General features: G+C 39.4%; 2 protein-coding genes across 2 annotated transcripts; both read right to left on the reverse strand.

Moving 5' to 3' along the window:
• Positions 1 to 2,935: 2,935 nt before the first annotated feature.
• Positions 2,936 to 6,917, reverse strand: LOC115814772 (acidic mammalian chitinase-like). Its single transcript, XM_030777721.1, has 11 exons — positions 6,893 to 6,917; positions 6,771 to 6,800; positions 6,198 to 6,399; positions 5,828 to 5,884; positions 4,644 to 4,809; positions 4,416 to 4,540; positions 4,201 to 4,324; positions 3,826 to 4,008; positions 3,560 to 3,676; positions 3,251 to 3,377; positions 2,936 to 3,144 (listed from the first exon to the last, which is right to left on the reverse strand). The coding sequence occupies exons 1-11, from the start codon at positions 6,915 to 6,917 to the stop codon at positions 2,936 to 2,938; spliced, it is 1,365 nt and encodes a 454-aa protein (XP_030633581.1).
• A 4,762-nt stretch (positions 6,918 to 11,679) lies between these two features.
• cntn2 (contactin 2) lies at positions 11,680 to 26,528 on the reverse strand. The gene is made up of 22 exons (XM_030778324.1): positions 26,465 to 26,528; positions 24,023 to 24,164; positions 23,472 to 23,647; positions 23,192 to 23,287; positions 22,861 to 23,073; positions 22,447 to 22,549; positions 22,115 to 22,296; positions 21,081 to 21,217; positions 20,467 to 20,596; positions 20,091 to 20,241; positions 19,526 to 19,653; positions 19,159 to 19,334; positions 18,445 to 18,565; positions 17,013 to 17,171; positions 16,675 to 16,824; positions 16,477 to 16,547; positions 16,147 to 16,381; positions 15,702 to 15,817; positions 13,984 to 14,170; positions 13,345 to 13,457; positions 12,392 to 12,560; positions 11,680 to 11,789 (listed from the first exon to the last, which is right to left on the reverse strand). Exons 1-22 carry the CDS (start codon positions 26,526 to 26,528, stop codon positions 11,680 to 11,682), a joined length of 3,129 nt encoding a protein of 1,042 aa, XP_030634184.1.
• Positions 26,529 to 27,903: the final 1,375 nt, after the last annotated feature.

Consider the following 27,903-nt stretch of genomic DNA (forward strand, 5'->3'; position numbering starts at 1 on the left):
TTGGCATGGTTTACATCCCTTGTTTTGTCTTTCAAGTTCTAAATTTGCAGCTTCACCTAATTTCTCTATCAACACCTCATTGGTAATGTTAGAGTTGCTGAGATAAGGTTTGATCTGAAATTTAATTGAGTCACTTAAAAGTCCAGTCTCAACAGAGTGAAGGAATTTCTTTTGTATTAAGTCAGGGCTAAACTGCTCATCAACCTCATCATCGTCTGATGTGCAGTAATTTCTCCCTCAGTTCCACTGCCCTGAACAGGAAGCTCTGGGCTGACTCTTTGGGTTTTTGAGTAACACTCATTAGCTTATGCAGCAGATCTGATGATGAATCAACTCTGTAATGCCCCTTCAATCTGGTCTTCAGTGACTGTAAGTTCATGTTTCTCTTAATCTCCAGTAACTCTCTTAAGTGAAGGCCTGGACTCACCACCCTTATGAAAGCCTCGATAATTTCAGTCTCTGTGTACTCCTTTTTCAGCCTCAACTCCATCTGATTGGTGAGGCTCATGTAGGAGAGTTTTTTTTCTGGCCCGCCTCTCCAATCTGTCCAAAGATTCTGAATTCTTTTCTCAGGGTCACCCCAGACACTGAACCAGTCACTAGCGCTATGGTATCTTTCCTCTTAAGCTTTCCCTCTAGTATTCCTATCTGTTCCTCTAGGGTGCAGTGTGCCTCTGACTGTGTTTGTTGCAGCTGTGCATACTCTTTTTTTAACTCCTCCATCTTGTTGGAGACTACAGGTGCTTCTTACTCTGGTCACTGCGTTAAAAGAGGTGTATTGAGACTGGAATACTCCTGTATACTCCCGGATACTCCACAGATAATCAGATGTATCTGGGAGTTTGCAGCCCTGTTAAGCCTAGTTTATACTCACTGTTGCCACCCTTGCGCATGGCCTAAGTAAAGGACATTTGCATAGCCATCAAATATGTAATTAATGAGCCTGTCATTTAGACTTTTCATTATGTTTTTATTATCTTTTCAGTGTGTTTTGTATACTTCATTTTTAGAGTCCATCTTAATTTAGTTGTACAACAGTGCAATGATATTAAAGGCTATATGGGCCGACCACTGCTGTATTACACACCATGCAACACCTAAGTTTGTGTGGTTATAAAAATATAGGCTAAATATTACATATAGGCTATCTGATAGAAAGTTACAACAAGGAAGGGGAGCAGGCTTCAGTGCGCAGACTGTTATTAGCATTGGAAAGGCCAAGACATCAGCTAACGACTGTGGTCAGGTGGATTCCTGAAAACCTCCGTCTAACAGCTGTATTTGGACATTTGTGGGAGTTTGCAGGTCTGCATAAGAAAGTTCTGCAGGCACCGAACACCTCCGGCAAACAACAGGTTTGGCAGAAGTTTACTTTATCCGGATATTTCCAGATACATCACTTTTCATGGAGTGGGTTTTTGTTTTAATGTCTCCATAAATGACAGAAGGTCTATGAGGTACTGTAAGAACAGCTCAGCATCTTCACTCTCCTCAATCTCATCTAAAGTCCTCTCCACTAGTCTTATGAGTGCATGCTTGGGTTTGTCTTCAAATCTCTCACCCCCTAGTTCACTGCATTTCAGGTACACACTTTGAGATCGTGAGTTTGCAAGGTCAACAGTCAGTCCTACTGTTCTTCCAGTTGTTCCTGCAGTTCTTTCATTTCATTCCAATATCCTCTCTGATCAGGAGATGTCCATCTCCGCAAACACTCAGAAGCTTTCTCTTGGCTGGCTTGCCAAAATGATGTTGCACACACAGAAGAGGCAAGTTTCTTCAGTGCCACATATTTTTATTTTGTATTTTTTATTTCATCTGTAATCAAATAAAAGCAATTATATACAGGACACAGAATGGTATGGAACTTCTTGCAATGGTCTAATGAACTGGAATAACTAAATGAGACCTACATCAACATTAACACGTGTACAAGTTACAGTGCGATATCTACCTCGCATGTATCCACACTATCTCACTCACCGAACACTCGCACACATTAGGCTATCATGGCTAATGGTTTTTCTAACAAACACATTATGCAACTCAGTTTATCCACTTGACCGTGCAGACACTAACTGAACAACTTAACTGGCTGTTTTCTGTAAATTAAGGTGCGAAATTTGCCTTGCATTTATTCCCACGTACATCTCACTCATCCAGCACTTGTACACACTAGGCTATCGTGGCTAAATATATGGGTTTTCTAACACATTAACACATTATGTATACATTTATCTGCTTGAACGTGTATAGACAACCGACCAACTTAACGAGGTGGTTTCTGTCACTGTGGACTCACCGGTAATCAAAGCAATTATAAACAGGACACAGAATGGCGTGGTACCTCTTGCAATGCTCTTATGAACTCAAATAACTACGGTACATAAGACCTGCTGCCGGTCTAATTTGAGGATTACTCCACTGCCACCCCATGTCCCTTTCCGGTACTGCTAATATTGAGTCCCATCCTGTAATGGGAACAAAACTACCTAGAGGGATCTTGAGAAAAATAATTAACAACTGTCTTTCATGGCACCATGTAGGCAAATGTAGGTAAATGTATTGTATCTTGAATTAAACTTCGTCCTATGTCTTTGGTGATATTGGAAACACTATACATTCATGACAGCAATTTCCAGATACTCCAAAGATTCAAATGTGGTGTCTCAGCAATCATTATATATAGCATTATATGTTTTCTTTCATGCAGTTTGTACTCAGTGGTATGGTGATATTTGAATTCGTTTACCAATTGTGTAGAAAAGACAGGCTCTAATGGGCCACACAAAGTAAACAAGACTTGTATGGTTTTGTTGTTTATGTCTTTATTTCCTCTAAATCACACATCACATGTAACTCTGCCCAAATATCAGTGGCAGAAAAGATGATTGGCTTGTATTGGCTGTTTAGTATGGCAGGATGTCTGTTTGATCCTCTATGGCCAGTCGCAGCATTTACAGGCATCCACATAGACCAGACCAGGTTGGCAATGGAGAACATAGGTGTTGCCACGGAAACACTGGAAATAAGTAGTCTGGTCCGTGGGGTTGGGGTATAGTCCATCAGGTTTACCAGAGCAGAATGAGGCAATGGGATCTGGTGTTGTGGTAGGAGCCTTTGTAGTAGTGGGTTTGGGAGGGAATCCTATGACAGGAATTTAAAAGTTGTGAGTAGAGTTGTTTAGGGTAAAGCCGTATAAACCAGTGATTTGTCATTGAACAGTTCAAGTATAAGGACTCTGAGGACTTACCCAATGAATTACGCAAGTGGTTAACAAGTGGGTATGCCCCCTCTGCACAGAAAGATCCGCCAAAATCATCCATGTCCAGGGTCCAGACTGATGCACCTCCCAGGTTCATTGCTGTGAGCCATGAAGCCTGCAAGAGGGCAATTGACAGAAAACAAAACAAACAAACAAACAAACAAAAAAAAAACATACTCAATCAAGGTATACAGTATTCACACTTGACAGAGAAGGACAGCATATGTACTTGACTATTACACTACTTTTAAAGTACTGAAAGCTGACAGTGAGGGCAATAGATAGCAATCACAATACCTTGGCAGAATAGCTCTCCTCATTGTCATAACCCACCCAGGACGGTCCCTGGAAGGCATATGGAACCTTTTGCTCCGCACTCCATACCACGGTCGCACTTGATGTGAAGGAACAGATCTGTGGACAAGAATAACTTTCTTAAATGCTAATTTGTAAGAAAATATATAATGTACTGATATTTCTTAAATCACCCCAGCATTGAGATTAGTCACAGCATAGAGCATGTAAATGAAAATGAAAATGTCCAAAGAGACATGATGAGTCACCTCATAGCTGGACCAGTATCCAGCATCACGGGTGTAAGGTCCAGCATCAGCTGGACCGTCAGAGGGAGCACCAAGACCTGTCATAGAGGATGCGAGGTGGAATGTTCGCCCATACGTGGGGAAACCCAGGAGAAGCTTTTCTGCTGGAGCTCCTTTCTCAATCCAATATGTCACAGTGGAATCCTGACAAAGACAGTAGCCACAGAAAGAATAATAAATTTGTTGGTCTAAGTACTGCTACCAAAGCTGACCTCTCCAACAAGATCCAATCATGTCCAATCATTGTTCCAGTCTTTGGCTAGATTTTTGAATCAGAAATTTCTTTTAATTGTTACTGTTGCAGCATTTTGTGGAATGTTGTTCCTTTGGTCTTACAATGTTGCGGTGAGCAAATGATCCTTCATCAGCTGAGCTTCTGAAAAGAGGGCTGTTCTGTCCTGTAGCTTTCTCCCAGAAGCCATGGTAGTCATAAGTCATGAGGCTGATAAAGTCCAGTTGACTACAAAAACAGCATGTGTATTACACATCTAGAATCATAAATGAAACACATCATAGGTTTATGATTACAGTCTTGGAGAATTCATCAATACCTTGCAATTTCAGGAACTTCATAGGCATTGTCAATTGTATCTCTTAGAGAGCCCACTTTGGCAGAAAAAAGCAATGGAGCTTTCCTGTTGTCTGTGGCCTCCTGCTCAATGGCTTCTCTTAGTTCCTGTAGACAGTCAAGAAGATGCCAGTGAGCACAGAGCAAAACGTATGGTGATCCATGTAAAACTTTGTACCCTCTAATGCATTTCTACACATCCTATACTCACAGTAACCAGAGCAGTGAACCTCTCCTTGTCCTCCACTGGGCTACCATTCTGCCCAGGGTACTCCCAGGCCAGATCCAGTCCATCAAAGCCATATGTACGCAAGAAGGGGAGAGCTGATTGGATGAATGTCTGGCGATTTTCTGGTGTAGAGACCATTTCAATAAATCTGAAATATATGAAAGAGAAATTAAGTTTCTGGTAGCTGAGGTTTATGGAACTTTTGAGTGATTCATCAAATATTTTGAACCATAAAGAAGCATAGTTTTGTGGACAGAATATTGTTATGTACTTTAGGGATCCATGGTTACCGTGACCTTGAGATTGATTTTGATTCCTTTGCAAACCCCTCTTTGCAAACCTTTTAAAAGTCTAGTATACAAAGTAATATTAGCCAAGATAAGGAAAATGCTGTCCTTGCATGATGCAGAGAAGTTAGTTCATACATTTATGATATCTAGATTAGATTACTGTAATGCACTTTTTCCTGGATGCCCTGCCATATGTATAAACAAGCTTCAGTTGCTTCAGAATGCTGCAGCTATGGTTCTTCCAAGAACTAGGGAGTATGAACATATTAGTCCTATATTATCCAGTACCACACTGGTTACCTGTAAGGTTTCGTATTGATTATAAAATTCTGCTGCTGACATAAGTCAAATAATGGTCTGGCCCCCTGTACCTATGTGACTTCAACTTATAGTAACAATTTATAGACCGCACCAACCTCTTAGATCAAAAAATGCAAGCCTTCTATCCATACCCACCATACTGCAGTCCACAGTTGGTGGCAGGTCCCTAAACTATGGAACAGTCTTCCAACCAATGTCTGGTATTCAGACAAACTCTTTTTACTCACCAAAATCTCTCTGGTTACCCTTGACTCTTTGTATATTGGAAATATCTCTATTATATGTTGTGGTCAACATTTCTAACCTATACTCAGCGAATCTGACAAATGCATGAATCACATAGTTGTACTCATACTAATAAATTTTATAGCAAGAGTTTACACGCTTGAACTTTTGATATAACAGCAATGTAATAATAATAATAATAATAATAATAATAATAATAATAATAATAATAATAATGATAATGATAATGCAGAGGATCTTATGGATCCCTGATAAATCTTAGAAAATTACAATAAACTAGATTCAACAGCTTCCCAGTGTGATACTTACGGACTAACACCGTTGTCCGTGCCTCCAACTGACAGCAGTGTCTTCAGCAGAGGGTTGCTATAATAAAATTACATAAAAAAAATTCATCATTTGTCTGTGGTAGCTGATTGCTCTACCTGGCTAACTGCCTTAGATTTATTTGAAGAGGTCATCTCTGAGAACTACTTGGTATGACTATGTAACTGCAATGAGCAATGAACTAATTAGAAATGCACAATAATATATGCACCTTAACCATCATGCATAACCAGTGTTGTATTTTTATATACATTGTATAATCATAATTATCATTTTCATTATTATAATTATCATGTATAACCAGTGTTGTATTTTAGTAAGATATTTTGAAACTGACTTGAAATTGACTCACACATATTTCAAGTCATTCAGGCTTTTGTACATAGACTCATCATTCCACTCAGCAGTTCTAAGCTTGTTGTCTTTGATAGTAGCAAGAGCATAGATGACATGTGTGCAGAGGAATGGGTCCACATTTCCAGGAGTGAACTTTCCAGATCCTGGCCTGTACTGAGCCCAGTTTGTCATGTAACACACCAGCTTGGTGGAGGCCGCTGTGAGATGAACATTTGATAAGATAACAGTAATGTGTAATAATGTAACAATAATGTGATGTAAATAATGACAATTATACACTCTAAATGAATCCATATTTTAGGAGATTATATGTCTCATATTCACTCAAAGATAGTTTTCAACGTAATCATAACTACATCACTATATAATGTTGTAGAGATGTTAACCCAGTTGAAAAGTAATCAAACAAATTGCTTACATTGTGACTGCATTATTTCATGCAACTAATGGACAGTAAAATAATGGCAATTATACACTCTCAATGCGTCCATATCATGAGTGATTACATGTGCCCCATTTATGCATAGACAGACCATTAATCAGTGTGTGATGGTGTAGAAATATTTACCCAGTTGAAACGTAAGCAAAATTCCCAAACCTATCAGAGAGAGAGAAGGAAATAAGTAATATCACAAACCAACCCTTTTGTAGGGCAATTTACAATACTAAAGAAATTACAGGTAACCTTACATGCCAATAGTATAAGTTTTGCCATCCTGGTCATGAATTCAGCCAGACACCAGCAGTCAAACACCTAAGGTTTTGGACAATTTTAGAAGATTAGCATAATACTTTTATTTGGTATTAGGGTTTTTTGTTTGTTTGTTTGTTTTGGTTCTTTTTTTGTTTGTTTTTGTTTTTTATTGAGCTTTTTCCCACTCTGAAATCAAGAGAAGATGGATATAACATTAAATGCAGTGTTAAGTACTTCCAAGCCTCTTTAATATTTAGGCACTTAATAAACTTAAACAAAAAACAGCCAAACACATCAAGACATTTTGTTTCAGATCAGTCAGACACACTAAATTAAACAAATATTTTCAACTAAAACAATATTATGTTTAAAGCTTTTTTTTTTACCTGTTAATGTGAGAGAAAGGGTGTGCACTGACGAGATCTTGAAGCTAATTTATACTCTTGACATTATTGATAGGTGCCAAAGTACAAGAGATAAGTTCAGCATTATCAGGAGGAGGTGGACAGAACAATAACTGATAACAGTTTTCCTGTTTATTCTGTCAAATGCATTCAAGAAGGGGGTACAGATCTTATGTATATACCATATTTTCATTTTGTATTGACGTGAGGAACCTTTGAAAATGGTATGAAAAAATACACAAAGAATTTTTTAGCCAAATAATTGAACATTTAGAACTGGCACGTTTGAACATGTGATTGTAAACCAGATGAATAATATGTGTCTGATCTGTATGACTGAAAAAGCATTTCTTGCACACCTCAAGCTCCACAAGCCCAACAATGTTCTTCAGTAAGATGGTGTAAAATTCACTGGTAAAGTTCTACTGGGCAGTGTAAGACAGGGCATATGAGTCATCATTCATCCTGTTTTGAACCATGCATATGAGGTGCACTCCAAAAAAGTGCAAAAAGTGCAAAGGTGCAGGTTTTCAACAGTGAAAATTTGTGGTGGCTCAGTCATGATGTGGGGTAAATTTCCACAGACATTAAGAAGTCACTGAATGGTCTGATGACTATCAAAATTAGGTGAGCTTTGTGTGTCAGTCAACAGTTCTCAACATGTGACTAATGCTGCCATTCTTTAGAATGCTTGAGGACATTCTCAAACATCATCAATGTCACATGAAAAGTTACAATTTCTCTTTGAAGAATGGTCTAGCCTGTGTACTGTACGACCACTCTGTGATCCATACATGTCCGTGATTATGAAACAACCTCATATTGTTTTTTCCTATAGTAGCTGTACGTAGTTAAGAATGAGTATATTTATTTATTTACAGATATTTTATATTTGAGAGCATCCTCATGGATAAAATACAGCAATCATTCAAAAAAGCTTTATTTAGAGATTTTCTTTTTTTTTAAAATTATTTCATTACCATCATTTGTTTTGCCTCTGTTGTTCCTGTGTCAGTGTTTCTCATGAATAAACCTGGCTTTTCTTATATGTTACATATCACCAGATTGCTCATTCCCATTGTTTTTTGTTGCTCTGTTTTGATATTCGGTAAGTATATTGATGTGTGACTTTCAAAGCTTGTCTGAGAAACCTTTGTGATTGTTGAATCAACCACCACTGTTAACAGAATCATCGACCAATGTAGTTTTGAATGTATGTTGCATTTTATGGGAAAATAAAAATAAAAAATAAAACTTATAGCACTGGCAAATGGAAAGATTAGGGTCATAATGAGCCCATATGTGAAAAGGCTAAACTTTTCCTCTAGGCAGCCTTCCTTGCTGAATCTAATTCAATTTATTAATTCAGGGAGAAGTTGTTTGTGCTGCAGAGATCTAGGTCATCACTCAGTATTTTACTGGTTTAAAGTAAGGTGTAATAAGTCATAGACTGAAATGTATCTTTTCCCTGCCCAGCAGTCCTCAATATGTCTGATCCTTGTTGAGACTGTCATTTACAAAGGCTACTGATACAGGGCTGTGTATCTGAAAACTTGACCCAGTCTGGGAACTGCTATGTGCCTTTTCACACTCTCACATAAAAGGGTAGCATGTACATTTAACACAAAACATACTCAGATATCCTCCAAATGTAAGTCAAAATGACTGTGCTGTACAAAGAAAACGCAAACATGGCAATTCAAGACAACTTCTTCTTAAATACAATCCAAAGGTGTTTATTGAAGAATATTTACAAGTGTCATTGTACCACAAACTCATTCAATCCACACTTGACAAACTCAACTATTTCACAACAATTTGGGTATAGGTCAATGAGACAACTTGATGACAATCAAAACCTAACTTCCAGCTGGAAGCAGGAATTAAAAGAACCCATCAATGATCCATAGAACGCATTCAGAGAAAAAGAAGGTAAAACATGGCAAAACTGTCGTGATGTTGTGCAAACCTCGTTAGAACCTGATGACTTGCATGGTCCTCAGGCCTACAGATAAATGAATCAGGTTAAAAACACAATGAATCAATGAATCAGCTATCATGTCTGACCTCAGTAAAGAAGAGCAGGAAAGACAATGACATGTGAGCTCCTAAATCCAGTGCCCTTAACAAGTCTTTTGAGTGCCTCTACATCACAATGTTAACAATGGAAAGTAGTACATGTGCCTGCATGTGGACATTATACAGTATTGCATAAGTGTACTGTGGGGTGCCACTAATCCATTAACTAAAACTGTCCTAGAATTAACGCACTCTAGCAACCTACCACTAAACAGTTCATCTTATATTTGGCATGAGGATACCAATTTTAAATTTGCAAGAGTAGTCTAGAAGCCTCAGTGACCTTACTAAACATATGTTAGCTAGAGGTATACAGATTAAATTAGACATGGTACATTGAAAAAGAAAACATATTGATCAGACTTCTTGTCTGACTCCAAAAGATATGAAGATGGCAGGTTTAAAGTGAACATATTTAGTTGGTTAACACTCTTTGAATACTGAGATTTGAGAGCTCATCTTTCTCTCTTCCAATGAAGTAAATTTGTTGTGAGACTTTGAAATTCACTGTTTTTAGCTGCCCCCCTTCCTAAAAGTTTGAAGTACAATCCAAATACAAAATAGATTTACAAAATACATAGTTCAATTGAATAAAAATTCACCCTGTACTTACTCAGGCACAGGGTCAGAGATCAGGATGTAAAACTGAGAAAGCAGTGATAATTTTAAGGGAATGAATAGAAGGACAAACAATCTGGGGTGTATGCTTGTTGATAACAAGACCAGTACAGTAAGTTCTGAACATAGATATTCCTGTGATACAGGGCTTTTCATGATACAGACAGCACTGTTCATATCTGTATTTGGCAAACACACATTACAATGTTCAAACAAGAGCCTATGATTGGAGGATTGTCCAATATATGTTTTGACTGAATAACATGTTAGTGCTCTTAGAGGTGAGTATTGGTAACTATTCAGAGGTGTCATTCCTACATTAATTCTAGTATAGCTAAAAAAATAATATGGCAGTTTTGTGTTTAGTTTCACTTAGAGGTTCAAGTCACATTTTGTACAGTGTAACATAATATCCTTGACCATATGACAGCTGATAAATAACTTGGATCATACAAAACCAAATGACCTCAAGTACAAACCCACCTTGAGACAATAATTTCAGGAGAAAAAAACAGAAATAGACACTAACAAAAATAAAACATTTGGCTTCTTCACATTCTCCAAATTAAGAAATTTGTTTCTTAATCTCCTGAGCCTACTGTAAGCTACAAAGAATTAGCAGGAACAACACAAGTCACAGCCCACAAATGCACCCAAACTTAACCTTTCCCTTTTTCTTTTCATTTGCTTACAATGGAACAAGTACATGACCAGAAAAGAACAATGGAGTAATAAATATAGTGATGGTCTAATGATAAGCCAGAGTGCAATGGAACAATCAATAATGCCAATACTCAGAACAGGAGTCATAAACTATGTTTTACGTAACACAAGATAAATGGACATATTCTTGACAGTAACGATGCCTTAGAGATAAACACCCAAACAGAGCTTTGGTGACTTTTCATGAAGAGCATTAGACATTTACTAACCCTCTGTTTTACCACTATCTGCATGATAAACACAGCAGTGCAATGCTGGAGGGAATGTAATTCTGTATGTTTGTACCTACAATCTTTGAGATGTCAACATAAACATAAACACATAAATTGTGACAAACTTTCCCTCAGTTCATGGAGAAAACTGTATAAACAAGGCAGACATTCATTTGATTCGTGTTTGTCATACTCATGCTGCCTTGGCAATAAAATAGAAAAAGAGCATGTTTTCCACCTATTTTATGTGTTTGTAAGGTGTTACTATTTTGACACCTCTGTGTACTGTCCACTATGTACATCTGTGAACAAACAGGCTGATCAGCATTTCGTAAAAGAAAGGCCCCTATGCAAATTTGTATATGCTGTTGAAAGAGATCACTTGCAAATAAACCAAAATATACTGAGAAAGAACTGCTCATTTCTGAGTAACAATTGTGGAATATTTTTTTCTGTGGTTCCATAAGGCAAGTTTCTACATACTGTTCTTCTTTTTTTTTTTTTACTACACAATCACATAGTCAGACCTCCTGATACCCCACAAGGACCAGTTATTTTTGTTAAAAAGATGGTACAAAAGAATAAAATCATTGTTATTCACTGCCCCCGAGTTTTAAACCAGCTCCAGTTACCAACCCAGTCAAAAAATTCCACCATCCTAATTCCTGGCCTGAAATAAAGCAAAACTGACCAATATTTGTGGGGTCTGAGAGAGATAAAAACAAGGCTTCCTATTCGGCTTTGTATTCAGAGTCCCATGAAGTTGAGGAAACATAGTAAGAGTGTAGCTGAGAGTAGAGCTGGTGTGCAGTTGAATCTAGGAATGTCTGCTTTGTTCTGGACCATCATTCCAGTGCCTATAGAAGAAAGAAAAGGTCATTAACAACACCCATTCACTGCTTCTGGTCTGACACCCAAAATGTACTTTTAACATTACGAAACACTGACATGTGTGAAGAAGGGGAATTCAGCAATTTGAGGTACAATTTCAATCACACTACAGTATTAATAAAATTTAATCTGCCTCATATAAATGTGTGTAGGTTATTAAAACAAGCCCTTTGATCCCACCTGTTACCGGAACTATTCACAAAGTATTGGGGAACGCAAGTTCCAGTAATGCACCACCTATCTATCTTGTGTAACTCTTGGCTCCTAATCAGACAACCATTGCCCTATTATATAATTGAAAAGAACATTAATAAATTAATAAAACCACAGTCACAAATCAAAGTTGCTGTGGACTGTACTTTATCAAACAGGTTCCTGTAAACTGTCACACGTAAGCTTCTAAAATGAACTAAAGGTCTGTAGTCAGTACTTTCAGTTGTGTTTTTAGACCCTCAAGGACTAACAGTAAAATGCTTAGTCTCTGTCATGTGACTTTTATGACACTACTGCCTTCACACTGAGAGTCAGAGCCAATGAATCCTGGGAGAGTCCTTTGATCTTAACGTACCTGAGTCTCGTGAAACAATAGTCTCAAAAGCAGCACCATCACCACCTTCCCCCCATGAACGAATCTCCAGCACAACATAACCATTGTCTTTGGGTAAAGGGAGACTGACTGACGTCTTGCCTTTGTCCAAGACTTTAAGGGCAGACTGACCTTCATGCTTGTACAGTACCTATGAGGACACAGTGAGGCCATGTTTTGAAAGTCAAGTCACACTTTGGATACAAACTGCAGAATCACAGGTTAAAATCACTCAAAATCATTTCAGTTTTCTATTAGCATGCGTGATATTCTTATCTCATAGCTTAAAAATAATTTTCCATTTTAATGATAGACAAAGAATTATGATAAGACAAAGATGTATGATGTTCTGTAATGGCTGCATCAATGGAAAAGTCCAAATATCAAAAGCCATTATACGGTCTTATCAACTGGAGTATATTTTCAAAAGATGCTGGACAGTTTTCAGAAGACATCAGCCCAAGCCACGTTTTCAGACCAGTCACATACTTGGCATTTAACACTTCCTCCTTCGGTTATCTGAGTTTACAGAGGAGGGTTGTGAATGATTGTGACAAATTATGCATAAATAATAACGATCAAAAATTGTTCAATCGTATCATTTTAGAAGGTTTGATTTGACCTTATTTAAAGCCCTTCTACAGATAAGGGCCCTGTGTTAATATGGTAAAAAGAAGAAAGCTGTGCCCTCTTGTGACCTATATGTTTCTAATGGTCATAGAAGAGAATCTCAAAGTTAAACACGTGAATAATCAGGTCACCGACAGGAAGAAAGTTCATTTACAGAACAAATGACACAGGCCCATGAACACACATTTAAATAAACATACATTGCTATACACACATGAATACATACACAAACATACACTGAAGCAGACATATAAAATGTAAAAAAAAAAAAAAAACACACACATTTGTCTTTGAGTGTCACTCACTTTATAGCCCAGCACTGAGGATTCATTGTCCATGGATTTAACATGATCCCATCTCACTGTTACCCAAGATCCATCAATCTTCCATGAGACACTGCCTGGGGGACGGTTTGGAGCTGGGAATGAAGAGAAAAACAAATTCCATTTTCACAGAGGTATTGTCTTCATAGTCTTCTCAATGACTTGGTAATTTCCCTAAGGATCATGGCTGATTTGGAAATGTATTTATACTGTTAGTATTTATCATGTGCCTTTGTTGGACTGACAAGTCAATATAATAAAATCCTGGGAACCTCAATATGTTACTTGTCAGTTAACAAGACAGTTCTAGATCAAGATCAGTCCTATAAGTTTTACATGGATGGTTTCAGTAGTGAAACATTCCTAAGTGACATCAGTACAGCATATCCTCACTTCGCTTGGAAGGTAGAATTATGTTTGTGTTTTAGTATCTTCACCGGTCTATATAGTACAAATTAGCAGCAAAACCGCAACAAGAAGTGACCCATGTCCTGTCTGGGGCTGAGACGTGTATGGTGGCAACTGACAGCAGTGACATGATACCAGTGGATCCATTTGTGCATGGCAGGCCAGAGCCTGAGCTCATCCTCACAGTGGCTAAGGGATGGGGTGGGGTCTTACGTGGTTTCTTGGTGATGACAGTGGTTGGGAGGGAGGCTGGTCCAGTTCCTGCGCTGTTGTAAGCCAGCACAGTGACGTGGTAGCGTGTGCTGGGCCTTAGGCCTGTCACTCGCGCCGTGGTCTCAAGCCCCGCTGTCCGGACACGGTCAGCCGCTGCCTCTCTCTCGTGCTGCCGCCAGTAACGGATCTGCAACCCAACAAAGAACAGAAACACTGAGGAGCGCATTCTAACTCTAAAATGAAGGTCTTTCGAACAATACTGTTGTTATTACTCTTTTTCTATATGTTATCTGAAAGGCATTCACATCTAAAAGATGTATAACTAAATGAAAACTACTAAATTACGCACTGAGATGCTGTGTGAAGAAAATGAATGCGACAATTTGAGGTACAATTTGAATCAGTCTACAGTACCAAATACAGTGCCCTCTGTTCCTACTTTATGTAATGCTGGTAATCCAGGTAAAGATAAGGCCTGTTTTTGGTGAGCAAGGTACGTTATTACACAACATTTTTTTGGCACATCTCGCCTAATTCTTGGTCTAATTTATTCATATCCTATTTTCCAATATGGCAGGTCAGGCCGTTTGATCTTTTCGAATACCCGGAACCATAGAAGTATTGTGGACGTAAGTAACAATAATATACCACCCATATCATTTTATCTCTCAACTCCTTATCAGACCTCACAGTACCCTTCAACTTTATTAGGCATGTTGAGCTGATGAAAACAATACTAATAAATGAATAAATGCAGTCACAAATCAAAACCAAGACATGTAGTCATAAACCGCTTATTTACAGAATATGCCAACTTGAGAAAATGATACCAATAAATTAATAAAAATGAATTTTCGTGGCCCACAGCCAAAATTGAGACATAAGACTAAAATCTATGCACTAGGGATGTGTATCAATTTGGCCGATGTGATGCACAGCTTGATGCATTGCCAACGATCTGATACATTAAAGATACATATGAAGCAACTACTAATGCGATATGTTTCATCCCAATTGCGATGCAGTGCAGATCGAAATGATTTGTTTCATCACAGTGCCTTCAACGGCATACGATGCGATGCAAAAGAATATGATGCTGTGCAATTCAGTATGGTACAGATAGGTTGATTTCATTTCTTTGGCTCTTCTTAAGCAGACAACAAATCATAAATTAACTTTAAACATTTGATTCATAGAACGTGTAGTTCTTCCTCCTCCAAGATAATCTGTGACTCGCCCGGACAGGCCTCCAGGAGACTTGACAGAGAGACTTGACGAGAATTGGCCACTGACAGCAGTAGAGATGAGAGCGCACACTTGAGAAACAGTTTAGAGTGGAGGAATCAATCCAGTTCTATAAAAGTATTGGTCACAAATTATTGGTCACATTTCTAAATACTAATATAATAATTATATATAAACAAATCGGATTTTACCCATGCAAGGATTTTAGAAACGATGCATCACAAGTTCATCCCAAATTGTTTCTGGTGCACACTTTTTTAATCGGGGCAAACGCATCGTGAATTTTTATGCCAGTGCACCGATACGAATCAGTGAATCTTACCATCCCTACTATGGACATAAACCAATGAAATAAACAGCTAGGATCAGATAATCCATTTTCGTTTGATAGGCTATAATAACCTTCACACTAGTATCTCTTATCCTTTACTGGAACTAGGTATGTTATAGCTCAGGTGAGTTTAGATGCTGACCTCATAGCCTCTGAGGGGTCCATTAGTGGTAAGGTGCTGAACAGGGTCCCAGGACACCTGAATCTCAAAGGCAGTCAGTGCTGTGGCGTTGATCTTGCCAGGAGAGATAGTGGGTGCTACAGGGAAAAAAAAAAAAGATTTAACTTAGACACAGAGTTTACCTGCATAAAATAAAACCCAACTTGTCCCTTGCTTATTTTTAAAACCTAATGGAAGTCTGACCTCTAGTGGTAACATGAAATAATGTCAACCAGCCTCTCATAAAACAAATGGATAAATTCAGACTACATAACTGCATGTACAGACTGTTTTTGCTGTTGCCTCTTATTTGTGCGACCCGAGCCATTTAGAAGTAAAACACAATGGCACTGGTACATCCAGTTTTATCCATCATAAAGTTCCGTACACATTTTAGAGGACTACGCATACGTGGCCTCTGGCTTACCCTCCTCTGCAGAGTGTACCACTGCTGTCTGACTGAAGGGACCCTCTCCTTTCCTGTTGTAGGCTTTGATTTTCACCTCAAAGGGGCAGTAGGGTGACAGGCTCTGATTGGTGTAGACATATCGTGATGACTCCACGTTGGGCACTCGTACCACTGTCCACGCTGGGACGTTTTTCTTACGGAATGCCAAAATGTAACCGAAGCCATCTCCATTCTGGTACTCCCTGGCCATGGGCTACAGGTGGATTGAGAGGTCTGTCAGTGAACTGAGGCTGCTATGCATCTAGTAATGATACAACACACTGTATGAAATCAAAACCACACACTAACCTTCCAAGTAACAATGAGCTCATTGCGGTCTCCTCCTCCTCCACCCAGTTCGCTAGGGGCTACAGTGGGCGCTGACAAGTCAGAAATACACAAACCTTATTGACATACAATTACTCAGTTCATTTAAACATATGGCATCTGGCCATAAAATCTGCATTTAAAATCTTAACTAATGGTGATGCATTAAGTTTCTCTGACCTGCCTGTTTGGTGCGGACCATCTGCGAGGGCATGCTCGGCTCTCCACTGCCCAGGATGTTACTGGCAATGACCTGGAACTCATAGTCCATCCAGGGTCGTAAACCAATCACACGAGCTGACTCAGCATTACCCTCAATATTGGGAGGCTCTGTAAGAGTTACACAGGGTCGGGGGAAAAGAATCAGTGTAATAACTTTTTTGTGCGTTCTCTAAACAGTCTCTGATGTACATTACGTAACATATCACTCATATCCACATTAACTAAATGTAATATCACATTCAAAGATGCTTGGAATAATAAGTTTGTTAATCTTTTCAGAAAGCAAATGGACTCACCTGTCCTCATTCTCTTCCAGTCGTGTCCTTGTGGAGACCTGCCCATGATGACATACTTGCCGATGGGGCTGTGGTTGTCATAGCCGCGGCTCCAGCGCAGCTCCACCGCCGTCTCATTGACATCCTTCACTACTAAGCCTCCAGGAGGCCCCGGAGGACCTTTGAGGGGGAAAAGAATCTTAGTCAGGATTACAGAAGCATTACCAGCATAAACACTGCTCCAGGACAGCACCAGTTATTCAGAGGGAAGCTAAGCACGCTGAAGCAGAGGGAAGGTGCCGCGGGTACAGATCATTGTTTAGCACTTAGGCTTACATAAGATGGTTTGTATTTTCATTCCACAAGTTTAGAGCAACAGAAATTGTTCCCTTTTCTAAGCAGAAACACTAACAATGAAAATACTGTTTGCCCTAATTTAGATCTTGTGGCCTCCCATGTCACCAACGCTGTATGAATATATGGAACAGGCCAGATTATGGGATCCTCACTTCTGAGCATGTTAATGTGGATTTCTAGTAAGAGCTCTGGGTGCTAGTGAAAGACTGAATTTTTAAAAAAAATATCTGAAGAAGAGTTATCAGAGTGCAATCTATCCACAGCAAAACATCAAAGTGAACAAGACATCAAATTATAATTTTTTTTTCTAGACACTTCTTTTCAGGTCATATTAATTGCAATTATACTCACTTATCTCTCTGCTGAGAGATCAGTGATTGTGTGATATGAATTATCATATGCATCATTACAATAACTTCAAGTGAAATGGAAAAATTAAAAATCTTCAATTTCTTTACATTACAGTACTTTCATACCATCTGTGAGTTCTATATTCAAATTTGTCTAAGGTTTGTGGTATGGGGCATGCATGCAAAAGGTACAAGGTCCGAATTACTCCCTAGGATCCTAATAACTGCTTTTTATGTGCCAGTCGTTTCTCAAGTGATCAATGTTTCTTTCTAAAACCTTGTCACATATTCAGCATTTCAGTGGAAAAATGGAAAAATGCACATGATGTGTGTGTTTATATATATACATATATATATATATATATATATATATATATAGACACATACACACACACACACACACATATATAGTTTAGTCTGTATTTCCGTAGAGTCAGTCATTACATAGTTGTACATAACGCTGACATTTGGATTCAATATTATTTAATTGGTGCTTATTGAGTGATAATATGTGACTATGTTTCTCATAAAGAGACGTGATTTTAAATCCTGAGACTGATAATAAATTTTGCAAAGGAAAAGTGTACTTTATAAAAAAAACTTTTTAGGGATGGTATAGTAATGGTTTGTTGTTATGAAAATGCAAATTCTGTAAGAAATGTGTTTGGACAATGGGAAATAATCGTAGTGCAGGTTAATGACAAAACCTGTTCCCTGACACTGTGCAACTTGTTGGGATATTTTACCTCTGACGACCAGCTTAGCTGAGGCAGCTGCACTATCCACCACTGTCTGGGCTGAACAAGTATATGTGCCCGCATGACTCAACAGCCCGTTCACTATCAGCAAGTCACCAATGGTCTCTTTCTGCGGAAGGCAAAAAAAAAGTACAATGGGATGACTGAGGAAAGCTGAAGGGCCCTGAAGAGTTCAATTACAAAATGTTCAGTGCAAGGAGGATTAGCATGTTTCATTATTCTGATTATTTGTGGATGATTTGGATTTTGTATGCTGAGTTGATTCTGCAATTACACTAAACACAGACACAAAATGAAGGAAAAAAAGACAGGAAAACAAGTTACAACTTTTAAGTACAACTTACAGCCTAGCTTTCTGAGAAGCTTGAATAGGCTTAATAATGTTAATCTGAGCACATTCTCTCAATCAAACTTTGCAGCAAAAGAACAAACTAATCCTGTAACAATATGTTGTTCATGCTCACAAAGCAGAACCATTAATTAATAAATTATTTTTCTTCACTGCCATAAAACTGCTGCCAGTGGTATTGTTATGATGTTATGGGTCTGAGCATATTATTATGTGCTATTAGAAAACAGTCATCTGTAACTTATGGTCAGAAATTAAAAAAGGCTTATGAATCATTACAGACTAAATTTGTGTGTAGTCACACTGACCGTAGCCGGATACAAAGGAGAAGACATTTCAAAAGGAGTATTTACCCCTTCCACACGATGGTAGTGACTGTTTGGCTCCTCCAGGTCCAGAGGCACCCCATTCAGGGACCAAGTGAATGTGAGGTCCATGCTAGGGTCGTGTGAGGCATGGCACTGCAATGTGACATTTTCTCCCTGGTTGATGTCAGCGTTTGAGGGAGCCAATGTGATTTTAGTGGCGTCTAGTTGTGGGAACGTATTGAAGAGACAGAAAAAGAGAGGCAAGTGAAACAGATTTAAAAGGTACAGAATTTAAAATGTGGCATATAATGTCATATTCTAATATTTAAGAGCAGAATTCTTATGACAGATTTAAGCTCCAAAACGTTGACAAAAGCTGGAGAAAAATAAGGATGGCAGGCAAGACAAATACCTCGTACTGAGAGGTGTCCTGTGCTATTGGCTTTGCCAAGATAATTTTCTGCAAAGCAGGTGTATTTCCCTTCATCTGCCCGGCTAATGTTGTAAATCCACAGAACACCATCTGGAGTGACTGTTATCCTGTGTAAAATTTCAGAAAGGCATTGCTCCTTTCATTGTTCCAAAGATACTGTCAGAAATACGATAACGACTGACTGAAAAGCTCAAACAGAATCTTAGTGAGAAAATCATTATTTCATTGAAACAAATTTATTGAAGAACATGAAACAAATTTCATCACACCCACAGGCCAAATGTCAAATTTTGATGTTGCTGACATGATGAAATCATACGTAATTCTTTGATCTTGAAAAGTAAAACTTTGAGCTGAATAATTCTTGTGATCTTTTGTGCTGTTTTTTTTTTTTCATGTTGTTTTTCAGCTTTCATCATCCTGTCTACTAAGAAAACCCTGAAGGTTAGGGACCAAGGGTGCTACACTAACATCTTCTCACATATCTAATGACTTCTAAAAGCTATGCTATAGGACTTGATCAGAATGATGACTCATGACTAACCTGCTGTTATTGGTCAGGAGCTCTGTGCCTCGGCTCCAGAACAGTGTGGGTTTGGGCGCAGCACGGGGTTTGCACTCCATCATCACTTGTCCACCACGTGCCGCTGGCACTAGTCTCCGCACTGGGTTGAGACGGAAATCTGGTGCCTGGACTAAGTGCCCAAAACAAAGCAGGACAGAGTCAAGACAGCAGAGGAACTAGGAGCCCTTACAGGCTACGACAATGACATTACATGTAAGGGAGAGGTTAGACAGATAGAGGAATGAGGGAGAAGAGACACAGAGACTGAAACTGTCACTTCTTGATATAACGGATCATTTATACTAACATTTTAGGAATAAAACTGTTAGAGGTAAACGTTTTTGACAAAGGTCACCTTGAACCCTGAGCTCAGCATTGGAGTAGATGGTGCCGTGTTTGTTTTCTGCCACACACTGATACATTCCAGAATCCTCCAACGCTAGATTGCTGATCTTCAAGCGGCCATTATTCACCTCCACTCTGTCCTGTAGTGAGAAGAGGATATTCAAGAAGATACATTCCCACAGCACAGACAAATGGGCGGGCAACATAATGTCCATAGTCATAGTACATAGTCATAATGTTTACTATTACTGTAAGTCAGGTTCAGATTGTGAGTTTTTGATAGACTGTTGTTACCCTCCACTGCCCTCATATGGTAATAATAATGATAACGACTAAGTTCAACAAAACTTGACAATTTCAGTTAAGGACAACTTTAAGAGGGTTAAGAGGCTTAAACATTTTGAGTTTTGTTAATTATTTTTTATGTTAACAGTGTGTTTTATTCAGTGTATGATGATTGCAGATATGGAATTTTACACAAGCCCTGAGCAACACAGAGGCTGGCTGCAGTTCCAATATGAGTGAAAGGCCTCACAGCTACAGGAACACTGTTATTGATAGGGTTGTAATAACTTGTCCAGTAGGGTCTGTGTTTTGATCTGTATCACTGGCCATGACCCTCACCTGTGTGCCGAGAGGCTGGCCGTTACGAAGCCATCGGATGGTGGGCCTGGGTTTACCTGAAGCTATACAGCTCCAGTGGAGCTCAGAGCTAATCTCTACCTCAGAGTCACTCATCACCTGCAGCCACTCTGGCTGGGCTGGAGAGCACAAACATAAGCACACAGACACACAAATGCAAGAAATATTAATATGTAGGACATTAAAAGTTATGCATATAATTCTGCAATGCTGTCATTTTTATCTTTAAATACAGTCTGGACTACTGCTTAGAAAGGCCTGTGGACCCATGTGAATGTTAAAAAGAGCAATTTCCCTCTTGTAGCTCCTCTCAGGATTAATTAAGATCAAGTGATTCATCCTCTTACCACAACAATATAAAGCCTTCATTACCCTCTTAACTAGAGCTGTTGTTATTGTTGACACAACAGAATAGGCAGTGTGAAAAAATGATCCTGGGAACGTGTAAAATATCTCAAAGGTGAAGAAGCCAAAGCATATTGGGAAAAAATGCATTTGCGTAGCCACTACTGGAATGATAAATGTGTGAGTTTAGCAGTCTGTCTTTTTTTTTTACACGTATTTTAGCTATCCCCTTCCCCTCATCTAAAAGTTCTACATGCCTGAGTTTTACAGCTGTGTCATTTTTATGTTAGCTACCTCAATCATGCGTTGTAGTCAGGTGGAAATATTAATGATAACCAGATGAGCTTCTGACCCCTGCCTAACTAATCTCTCCTCATTCAATAATAACAATATTCCTAGCTGACTCAGCATACATTAAAATGTTACGGTATGCAAACATTTTGAAATGATTAATTATGAATAATTAAGTTGTGTGCAATGTTTTTTCTACATTCATTCTCTTTTCAGAGAGAAAGACCCTCCTGAGCTGATAAAAAAAAACAAAAACATTTTTGAATCAAATCCAAATGACCATTTTATTTTCTATGATCAGTCACTATCAGGATTTGATACTTTTGGTCAATGACACATTGCTTTGTAATGTGGATGCTCTGTAGGCATATAAATCTTACCCTGCACAGAGATTCGTCCTTGGTACGTGTCACCGCCCTCTGAGTTGTAGGCCTCACATTCATACAGCCCCTCATCTTCAAAAGTCAAGTCAGGCAACGTCAGGACGGGCCCCTCGGCGCTGGCCCCGACTTTAGACGGCAAAACCCCATCCACCTTACGCCAGCGTAGCTTAGGTACAGGACTGGAGGGAAGAGAGATTGGATAAAAAGCACACTGAAATTCTGATGATTTGATGTTTGCTCTCTGGATCATGTTTTCTGCAGACATTGCAGATGATAAGGTTTCAGAGAGAGGTAGAAGGGGGAGGTGTTACTTAGCCACAGGCACTTACTTTCCATAGGCATAGCACTCCAGCTGTGTGGTGTGTCCCGCTAACGCATACGTCTCAGAGGGAAAGCGAACGCGGATGCTTGGGGTTGACTTCCTGGGGTTTGCTGAAAAATTTATGAGAGAGACAGAAACAAAAATTTAGACTGACTCATTAAAAACATATTTCAAAATCACTCTTTTGATGGCAAGAGAAATATGGCTAGGTACCTACTGCAACTCAGGAAACTGAAGGGACATCATATGGTGTTTCAAAAAATTACATATTTGAACATATCATATTCAAGCATTTATATATATGTATATATATATGTGTGTGTATGTGTGTGAGCAGTTTCATATATATACATACACACACACACACACACACACACACACACACACGCACACATATATCTGTATATAGGGGAAGACTGACCATCAGGCTGGACAGTGAGCTGTATAGCCTTGCTGAAGATGCTCTTGGTGCTGATGTCTGTGCTGATGGTTGCAAAGCAGAAGTAGTTTCCTGTGTCGTTAGCCTTTGCCTGGGCCAGGTATAAATTCCCAGTCACCTGGGACACAAACCATCTACCCCCATCAGGCTGAATGAAGTTGGGGAACTCGTTGATAAACCAGCGGTATGACAGAGCTAGGACAAGAAGATGGGTAAAACAGAGTCTATACTGATGTCATGTATTATAACATTTATTTCATATTTTCTAAATTTGACTGCTATGGTTTATGGTATATTATGCTGCCAAGCCTACCTGGGTAGTGAGCAGGAGGTTGGCAGGCCAGAAAAGTGCCTGCCCCCTCATATGCTGTTTGAGGACTCCTGCCCTCAGGAGGGAAATCATGGAGGTCTGTGTGGAACATGACAAAAAACATGACTCCATATTAACCGTCAAACTATGGCAATCATTCAACAAAACCAGAGCAGTTCAGATTGATTCAGACTGACTGTGGGAAGTCAGTGGGCTTTAAATTTTACATGTTTGCAAGAGTAATTTGGCACTAGATATTTGGAAAATAAGGTGCAAAACTCACAGCCAAACTTGAGATTAGCAGCGCGGCTGACAATGGTGCCACAGCGGTTGATGGCAAGACACTGGTAAGAGCCTCCATCTCGGCCATGCTGGGGGTTACTGATGACCAGGTTTCCTGCCACCAGTGTATAGCGAGGGTCCTCACCTACGGCTACATCTGTCCCATTCAGTCGCCACCTGTTAGTTACCACAAACACTCACACTCAACAAAACACGTTTTGCACATACATGTGACTCAGCATAAAAGTTTAGGATAGGATTAAAAATGCCTTTACATCAAAACATCCTAATGGGAATTTTAAAAAATCATGAATAAACATTATTTACATATTTATTAGTTCTAATGACACTGTGAATTTGTGAACTGGAACCAAACTCTTTGGCTCACTGGAACACTCTTCGGTTCAGCGTTTCTCAGAGTCAGCAGTCTGACCCCCTTCATTAGTTCAGTCTACCACATTAGTGCACTACAGTATTGCCCTATAGGTCCTCAGTAATAGAGGATATAAAACACCGGCTTAGTGGTTATCTTTTCATGCTCTGTGGATTTACCTGTATGTGGCTGCAGGGCTGGCTCTAGCCTGGCAGCTCAGGGTCACCTTTCCTTCTGGAAGACCCTCCGGGTAGATCAAGCTGGACGGCTGTTCCTCAAATACTGGCCCACTGTCATGTCCAGACACACACACATCTCCACCTAGCACAGAGAGTGTGAGAGAGCCAGAATTCAGGCTCAGAATTCACAGAAAATTTCCCTTGAACATTTTCTCTGATTGATGAACAAAGCCAAACGTAATGATGGATATAATTATTTTCCTTCCATGATAGTGATGCTTCCAGCAGTGTTTCTTATCCCGGTCCTCATAATTTGGAATGATCAGTCAGTCATAAGACTCAGATAAAATCTGTTTAACGCATCACGTAATGATAGAGACGTCAGAAAAGATTAGTACAGTTAGTATGAGACAGAGTTGAAATTGTGAAATGCATCCAGGTTCCTGTTATTGATTCCTTTGACAGGATCTCATTACTACAGCAGGCGTAAGCTGTGCAGTAGAGGGAGAGAAGAAACAGAAGGGCTGTGCTCACCAATTGACACAGTACATTTACACAAAAGGTGGGAGTGCTTTCCTTGTAGGTCAGTCCAGCTGGAGGATACATGCTGTCAGATGTAATTGCATTTGCTCAACAATTGTGACAGCACAAAAGAAACAGGGAGAGGATCTGCAGACATGCGGTATATTCTCCTGGTACCTAGAAAATCCATCCACTGCACTGTGAAGTGGGTCAGAAAGATGACTGCAGCATATGGAATCATACAAGACCTGGTGTGTGTGTGTGTTTGTGCGTGAGTATGACAGCACTGTAGGCAGGCATGGGTTTTACACATTTTTGGAGCTGCATGCTTTTATCGGCATTTCAAAAAAACTGTGATGTTTCTGAAGTGTATGAGTGTGTGTGCGTGTGTGTGTGTGCATGCGTGCGTGCATGCGTGTGTGTGTACGAGTGTATCTGTCCGTGTCTGCACAGGGTCCCACTGAAATCTGGGACAGAAAGAGACATTCAGGTTAGGGAGGGGAGACACACTAATCAGACTCTTCCCTCTGATGGTTCTCCATGCTGAGATTAAACTGCAGCTCAATGATGTGTTTACTGCTGCCAGTAATAGGATTCCAGCTCTAAGCATGAAACCTCTCCTCTGATCCACAACCAAGCCAGAAGAGTGGATCTATCTCCTCTAGATCAGCTCATATCCTCTCCATCACGCCGGCTAAGAAAAAAGGTCCTTGTGCCGAACACAAAAATGAACAGCCCTAAAGCCAGACACAAACAGAGATCCACAATATAAGCTGAAATTCATATTGTAATATTTTTTCCAGCGACTGAAACAGACATGTAACTTGAGATAAATTACTGTAAAAAGCCCTTGTTGTTTTCAAATGCCCTGTTAAAAATGGGAAGTTTCAAAGCAGAAAGCAGTTATTTGAAAGAGAAAAAAATGTATTTAATACTGTTCCCCTGTTTTATTAAATTACTGGATTACTTATGAAAAATATAATCAAAATGTAAGTGTTTCTGTGGATGTTGTTTTAATGCCACCATGAGGACTGCATCTTAAGATTACAGTACACCAATATCAATTATCATGTGAAATGAAAAATAATGAAATAGCTCTGTTAATGTTATTTAGTACATATTTCCCCCAAGGCAATCCTAGAAATACAGCATACCATTTATACTGTGATGCAACTATTAAGTGGTCTATTGGCCTACACATTTATAAGCAAGTTTGCCATGAGATTAGTTTTAGCTCTGAATTTAACAAAGACCAGGAAATAAAGAAAATTCTGAAACAGCATCATTAGTTTATTTTGTAAATTAAGGATTTTATAAAGAACCTCTTCACGTCCATCTACCGTGTGTGGGTGTGTACATTTATATAAGATTAGTCCAATTAAATTCACTCTTTTCATCTCTGAAGCATGGCTCTAAGAATTTAACAAACATATTCACAATGATGCTGCGACTATATGTAGCAAATAGAGAGATAGAGGCTACCAGCTGTCATGTGTGATCAATTCTGCAGCTATGCAGAACTGTAAAGGATCTATTTAATTGCGACACAGGCAACGCCATACTTTCATCAATCTTTCACAAGGCTTGAATTATTTCCACCCCAAGAAAAGAAGACACGAAAACACCTCTCAAGAAAACTGAATCTCTTCCGCCTGCTAATCTAAAATAACATCATCAATTATTAATCTGGACTTGTGCCCCCCGCAGAAAACTACCACCCCAACTCTCGCATGCCAGACACATTCTCTGTCATCAAATTGACATCCGACGTCTCAGTGATGTTTCTGTGGAAGAGGGCTGGGACAGAGGGAATACCAAAAGAACAAAAAGGAAGTGGGGAGTAAAAAAGAGGAGGTTGAAGGATGTGTAGACACATACAGATGTGAGACAGAAAAAACAAAAACAGAAGAGACTACTCACCTACGGCATAGCTCAGAGCGATGGAGCTGAGGGTTAGTACACAGAATAGGCTCCTCATTGTCATCCTAAAATTTACTCTCAGGTCAACGATTGGCAGCCTGCTGGCTCCTGAGGAAAACAATATGAAAGAGTGCATTATACAGTTTATCAATATCTATGAATAACAGTTCTCTATGCACCAAGCCTGGATGACAGCTTCTTTCCATGGTCCTGAAGCCCTTCATGAAGTTTTACTAAAATGACCAAAAAAAAAAAAAAAACCCTTCTACAATACCTCAGATACTCTCTAAATTCTGTTGAAGCTCTTCTATCCCTCCTCACGTACACCTCATAGGGGGTAAAAGGAACTGATAGGTGTGTGAAAAAGAAGTGTAAATATCTATGAGAAACTGAAACTGAATGTGACAACCATTAAAAGTACACCACTGCAGGAACCTATGAGAATCCACAGACATCTCTCTTTCCCCTGCCCTACACTTCACAAAAAATTCCTCTGTGTCTTGGCAGGATTTTAATGCTCCTTGCCAGTTTCACTTTTTGATGCCTTGCGATGAAAACTCAGTCTTGAAAAGTATCTGAATGGTTGACTGACCTCAGTTTGCAAGGAAGAACAAGCTGGTTTGACACAGTATTCCCTGAACAACTCTGCAACCTAATCTCATTTGTCAGTTTCTTTGTGCTGTCTTCTAGACCTATCACCTGCTGATGCATGGCTAACAGTAGGGACTATTAACATAGGGGCAGACATCTAGGAGATACCTTGTCAAATTAACCTTACGTTTTTATCCACTAGAGACAATTTTCTGGTTGCTACGCTGCATCTCTATAGTGTCCTAACATCTGCTAACATCGCAGAGTCTGTGGGAATCCTATCCTCATGTTGCTGAAAAACCTCCTACAGGTCCTGTAATTGGTACTCACATGTCTTCCCTGGTTTGAAGAACAGCACTCTTGGCACACAACTGATCTACTGTGGATTCAGCAAAATCAGCCATCCAAGAGCATGTGCAATGCCCAACAACATAAAACCCAGCGCAGATGTGCTGTTTATGATCCTCTCTTTGGAAAAGTGGCCCTTGAAAGCTCACAGCAGTAATTTGTGCAGGCTTGAGTGAGAAAGCAAGGGGGCATCACAGTGATTCCTAAATTACACCCAGACGAGGTTCTTTGATGACTGATTGCCGCCTGGCTGTGCTCAAACAGTTCTCGGAAGCTTGTTTTCTCAGTGTGTACACAGTTACAAAAACTGTAACATTTTCTTTGTCCTTCAAATGACAGTATATTTCCAGCACCCATCTGAAGTGGAAACCACGCTTGGTCTGTCTGCATGGGATTGCTGTTTCTTTGAGGAGCGTAGACCCCTTACTGGGCATTGTGGTTTGCGTGCAGTGTAAGAGCAAAAATGGAGTTCATTTAATCGATGCACATGTAGGATTACA

Source organism: Chanos chanos, chromosome 6 (assembly GCF_902362185.1).
Source record: "Chanos chanos chromosome 6, fChaCha1.1, whole genome shotgun sequence".
Lineage (NCBI taxonomy): Eukaryota > Metazoa > Chordata > Actinopteri > Gonorynchiformes > Chanidae > Chanos > Chanos chanos.